We start from the raw sequence: 6,000 nt of genomic DNA, 5'->3' as shown, positions 1-6,000 counted from the left end.
ACATGGAATAGGACAGTCACCAATTCTTGTATTCATCAAAGCAAAGTTTAGCTTCCTGTCCCCTGATGGCCTTAGGATGCATTTGAAAGCATTTGTCACAGGATTTTGGAGTTGTGTCTAGAGCATAGGCACCATAGAAAAACATCTTGCCAGGCTTTGACTGAAATATGGTTGCAACATAATTTATACCTGTCATTTTGTGGGATTCCTGAACATTGTCAATGGGAGTTTTGAAAAAAAAAATATTGGTAAAAAAATCCGAAAATGGTAGATACAGAGGTCCGGATCTGCGATGAGTGCAGGACATAAGGAAATGACACAAGTGTGAGACATGACATCTACATGCCACTCACTGTCATCATGTTGGAAAGCAGTGCACAGTCACAAGATGCCAATGGCTCCACCTGCTGGCATGCAGGAGCTACTGAAAGTTTCTGGATCCAGTCTGGCACCAGGATTTTCCACTTGTTAAACTCCAGCTGAAATTTAATGAAGGGTGTAATCTTTGTCACACCTTGCACGTACTGGGTGTGATAAAGCTTTTATCACTTTGAATCTTGATCCCTGCAAATGCGTTTCACAGTTTACTTGCAGTCAGCCCTTAGGGCTTTTGTTCCACCCTGTATTATTGATCCTAACCTTTAGTAATATTCTTTCACTCTGATAGGTGCCTTGCCTCTCTACACCCCTTGTATTGAAGGACCAGACCGCTGCTTCTGTGTTTATTTACTCCATGGGTGCTATGTAGATGGTGATGTTACCATGACCGCATCACCTGATTATAAGAAAAGTTGATAAGGATGGGGGAGGAGTAAAGGCCGCTGCATTACTTAAACATTACAGTGCATAACATATGTCCCAATAGAGGCCTGCTAAAATTGTGCACTACAATGTGCTGTCTTTTATATTGCATCTGAACTATATTGTACTGAAGACTGTATAAGATACATTTAATGTACAACTATTATACAGAAACAGAATAGCAAGCCGAAAATTCCATTCCAGGGAACTTTATTTTCATAAAAAAATATTCCTTATAAAAATTATTTCTTGAAAAACATTCATAAAAACATGGAATCTAAAAGCACACTTTAACTTTGTTAATGAGGCAGATACAATCCACTCTTTACAGTCTCTGTGTGTTGCCAGGTAAGTCACGCAGAAGGGAACCTACTCTTCTTGTAGGTCCACCCGTATCTGAGGGTCTAGGCCTTTTTATCCATACTGTTGCTTCACAATTTTTGGGAAGTTATTCCAGATCATTAACGGAGCCTGCGCTACTGATCTTGCTTTCTCCAATACTTTACAGTCAGAATAAAATAGCTTTCATTTTTGCTTCTCATAAATGAGATAAAAATTCCACAGTCTTCCAATTGTTCATTAAAATATATGGTACATGTACATATAGAGATCTATACATGTTCACAGATAAAACAAGGTGTCTGACAATTCCAAGTTTGGCTCTTTGTGTATGCTTTGTCCCACCAGGAATGTGAGTTTGTAGGCATACTGGCATGGCGCAGGCACACGGATCACACCCTAAAGAATAAAAGAGGCATAGATCAGAGCATGTTATACACTCATGGACATTCAAGGTTAGTTAACATGCTATCCCTTTTGTTCATTAAGAGGTAGCCTGGTGCAGCAGTGCTACAGTAAACTAGCCATACAAGAATATTAAATTACATTTTACTGCATAAAAGACTCTCATCCCCTGAACACAGACAAAATAACTGCAGCCTACAAACAACGCTGAATGCAGATGTCTTTGTGATAATAAGACCGGTGTTCAGGCGATGCTACGTTTTGCTGCACGAAGCAAAGTGGTTCAAACAGCAAGCAAAGATTGCAGGCACATGCAATTTTGTGCAGAGATGATGATACAGCTGCTGTGCCTGAAATCCCTCTGCCATTACTGTATCTGCCAATGTTGTGGATGAACTTTCATCAAGCAGAATGCTGACAAGGCCACCGTGTTGGTGTCACAAGCATGGCATCTAACTTCGCTTTTCAAGAACAAATCCCCAAAATGGAGGTTTGTTTCTGAAAAACAAAATGACAGTGGCTCGGATGTGGAGGATGTTTTCTCCCTGCAAGTGGAAACAACTTGTTTTACCTGGGTGTACCATGCATGGGCAGCAGACGCGAGCTGGGAAAAGTGCATCAGGAGGGCCACCATAATCAGGGTGAACTCCCAATGCATGAAAGATGGTTGCCCTGTGGTGCCACCTTTAAACGAGGTGGGAGAGCTGCGAGTTTGGGCAGGAAAACCTTTGGTTTATGATAGTTCTCCATCCTGCCAATCTCTAAATGACCCTCATTTGTGTTTGAAGAAGACTGTGAATGACAAACCTGTTAATAAACCATGGAAAATCTGCAAAGAGACATACAAGCACCAAAAGAAAGAATACATTTTCTTTTTCAAATGCAAAACCTACTACTCATGTGAAGTCAATGAGCTTAAAAACAACTGTGCCAAATGGCACACTTTTCACATGACTAAGAGTTTTATCCCGAGCCTAAGCACCAGCGGCACAGCTCATTCACGTTCATGACTGACATCATTATCAAACAAAAAAAAGGTGTTGGTAGGAATGCTTGCAAATTGTCGAAGCACTGGCAATGCTTGGGGTACCATCCAAACCCATCATTCTTTTGCTCACAATGCCACCACAGAACAGATGCAGTTCAAAACCGGTTTCGCCCTGATTGTGTCTCATCAGTCGCAAGTGACTTGGTTCCGGTGCCACGGTGACCAAGGGACACGTCTGAGCATATACTTGTCCACTTGGGGTGTTACATCAAACACACAAAATGTGATGGGAGGAATGCTTGTGTTCTGATTCACGTAGCCTGGCAGTTTGGGCTGAACTGTCCTTACTGGAGCAGCCTCAAGACTGATTTTCATATGGCCAGGTATAAACTGAGGTGGCATGGTGGGCAAAAGAGCAATGGGTTGGAATGCTACTCGAGCACCTGCCAGTGATTAGATTAAATGCAAGCATTACTCCTATCACATTTTGTGTGTTTTACAATATGTATGTTCTACAGTTACAGCAGGGTTTGAAACCTATAGTTTTAGGAGGAGACATTTTTCCTTATGGCAAAGGGTTTTGCCCTATATTCCGAAGTCCTCGCAAGGCCAACGAAATTGGGGGCAGACCTCTGGGTTCTTGTCGTAAGATGCAGAAAGGAATGAGCTGGCGCCAGTGCTCAGGAGTGGCATTTAGATGTGGTTTCGATCTTTCAAGAGGTGGTACGAAATCAAGAAGGAGCTGCACAGCGCCACCTAGGGGCTTGCAGAAGAATTGCTAGAGGAAACTTTTTGAAATCCAGTCTGGCATCTTGGGAGTATTCTAAGGTGAGGAATCTGCAGCAAGATGTATCCATCAGTAACAAAATATAATACAATACTTTTACAGTACCAATAGATATACAAGACTGTGATGTACTGCCACTGGCATTGTGACTTAGTCTCCCGCAGTGGGAAAGGCGGTAGCTAGTCCCAATCATACCAGGCATCAAGCCTGGAACCCATTAGCTGAAGAAAAAAAAAACACCTGGAACTGCTGTGATGTAAAAGGATGCTTCCTAGAGAAGCCAACCGAATGAAGACAAGGTCACTGATGAATGATGGATGATAAACACTACTTGATCGCTACTAGAATGGTAGAGAGGTAGCACTTACAGGAGTTTGTAAACACACTAAAAAGAGCGGAGCTTGACACAGAGGGTAACCAAGAGGTAAGCAGAAGCAACTTTAAATGGAGAAGACATAGTATAGTATGGGGCAAGAAAAGAGAGGGAGAACAAAAGAAACAGAGGGGTACGCAATAGCAGATTGAAAAATTATTCAATCAATCAATCATATCATTTGTAAAGCGCAGTACTCACCTGTGAGGGTCTCAAGGCACTGGGGTGGGGAATGCTGCTACTGCTCGAAAAGCCAGGTCTTGAGGAGTTTTCTGAAGGTCAGCAGGTCTTGGGTCTGCCGTAGGTGGATGGGTAGGGTGTTCCAGGTCTTGGTGGCGGTGTGGGAGAACGATCTGCCACCTGAGGTCGCTCTTCGGAAGCGGGGGACTGTAGCGAGGGCGAGGTTGGCGGAGCGGAGTTGGCGGGTGGGGGTGTAGAAGCTGAGTCGTCTGTTGAGGTACGTTGGTCCGGTGTTGTGGAGTGCCTTGTGTGCATGGGTGAGTAGCTTGAAGGTTATCCTCTTGAGGACCAGGAGCCAGTGCAGGTCTCTCCGGTGGGGTGTGATGTGGCTGCGGTGAGGGATGTCGAGGATCAGGCGTGCAGAGGCGTTCTGGATGCGTTTGGAGCCGTCTCAGGAGATTGGCCGAGGCTCCTGCGTAGAGGGCGTTTCCATAGTCCAACCTGCTGCTGACAAGGGCCTGGGTGACTGTTCTTCTCGTTTCAGTGGGGATCCACTTGTAGCTCCTACGGAGCATGCAGAGGGTGTTGAAGCAGGAGGAGGAGACGGCGTTGACCTGTTTAGTCATGGAGAGGGTGGAGTCGAAGATGACCCCTAGGTTGCGTGCATGGTTGGTGGGTGTTGGAGCGGTTCCCAGTGCGGTCGGCCACCAGGAGTCGTCCCAGGCCGAAGGGTTGGATCCGAGGATGAGGACCTCCGTCTTGTCCGAGTTCAGCTTCAGTCGGCTGTTCCTCATCCATTCAGCAACGGCCTTCATTCCTTCGTGAAGGTTGGTTTTGGCGGTGTGGGGGTCCTTGGTGAGGGAGAGCATCAGCTGGGTGTCATCGGCATAGGAGAGGATGTTGAGGTCGTGCCGACGGGCGACGTGGGCGAGCGGTGCCATGTAGATGTTAAACAGAGTTGGGCTGAGGGATGAGCCCTGGGGTACGCCACAGATGATCTCAGTGGCTTCGGAGTGGAAGGGGGGAAGGCGGATGCTCTGTGTTCTGCCGGAGAGGAAGGAGGTGGTCCAGTCCAGGGCCTTCTCTTGGATCCCAGCGTTGTGGAGGCGTGTTCGTAGTGTGTGGTGACAGACTGTGTCGAAGGCGGCTGACAGGTCCAAGAGGATGAGGGCCGCCGTTTCTCTGTTGTCCAGCAGGGACTTGATGTCATCGGTGGCGGCGATGAGGGCAGTCTCGGTGCTGTGGTTGCTGCAGAACCCGGACTGGGAAGGGTCCAGGATGTTGTTCTCCTCGAGGTAGCGGGTCAGTTGTTCGTTGACGGTCTTCTCGATGACCTTTGCCGGGAACGGGAGCAGGGAGATGGGCTGGAAGTTCTTGAGGTCCTTGGGGTCCGCCTTGGATTTCTTGAGTAAGGCGTTGATCTCAGCGTGCTTCCAGCTCTCCGGGAAGGTTGCCATCTTGAAGGAGGTGTTGATGACTTTCTGGAGATGGGGTGCGATGGATGTGCTGGCTTTGTTGAAGATGTGGTGTGGGCATGGATCTGACGGAGATCCGGAGTGGATGGTGTTCATGATCTTGATGGTGTCATCGTCGTTGATGTTGGTCCAGTAGAGCAGGCGGTTGGTGCGGATGGTGGTCGTGGGGGCGGAGGTCTCAGTGGTTGTCGGGGCGGTCGGGGCGTTGAAACTGTCGTGGATGTGATCTTGCGGTGGAAGAAGGTGGCCAGCGAGTCGCACAGGTCTTGCGTGGGTGGGATGTCGGTGTTGGAGCTGGGGTTCCTTCACGATGTTGAAGAGCTCTTTGCTGTTGTGCGCGTTGTTGTCTAGGCGGTCTCTGAAGGAGGCCCTTTTGGCGGATCTGATGAGGTGATGGTGCCTGCGGCTCATACTGATCCGGATGATTTGCCTTCCCGAAGCACTGCTCGCATATTGATAAACCACAAATCGGCAAAACTATGGGTTTCATTGATTGAATCAAGCAAGTATCCCCCAGACGCCTTGATATTGATTATCTATTCCAGTAGATACTCTTGCGGTATCCCAGTCCTCTCATTGATCGTCTGGCCCAATTACTTCTTGCCATAATGCTAAGGGGCAACTATTGTGCATAAATATTAGTCCTGATGAT

The 6,000-nt window shown here is 47.1% G+C and overlaps 1 protein-coding gene across 1 annotated transcript in view; it reads right to left on the bottom strand.

Annotated features, from left to right (window-relative positions):
* Positions 1-1,074: 1,074 nt before the first annotated feature.
* Positions 1,075-6,000, bottom strand: part of PIWIL4 (piwi like RNA-mediated gene silencing 4) — a 413,451-nt gene continuing 408,525 nt past the window's right edge. Inside the window, exon 21 of the mRNA XM_078655965.1 lies at positions 1,075-1,539. Coding sequence (XP_078512091.1) covers positions 1,423-1,539 — 117 coding nt within the window. The 3' untranslated portion in view covers positions 1,075-1,422. The remainder of the gene's footprint in view (positions 1,540-6,000) is intronic.

Source organism: Lissotriton helveticus, chromosome 8 (genome assembly GCF_964261635.1).
Source record: "Lissotriton helveticus chromosome 8, aLisHel1.1, whole genome shotgun sequence".
Taxonomy (NCBI): domain Eukaryota; kingdom Metazoa; phylum Chordata; class Amphibia; order Caudata; family Salamandridae; genus Lissotriton; species Lissotriton helveticus.
Note: the sequence above shows the minus strand (reverse complement) of the source record. Positions and strands in the feature narration are given on the sequence as shown.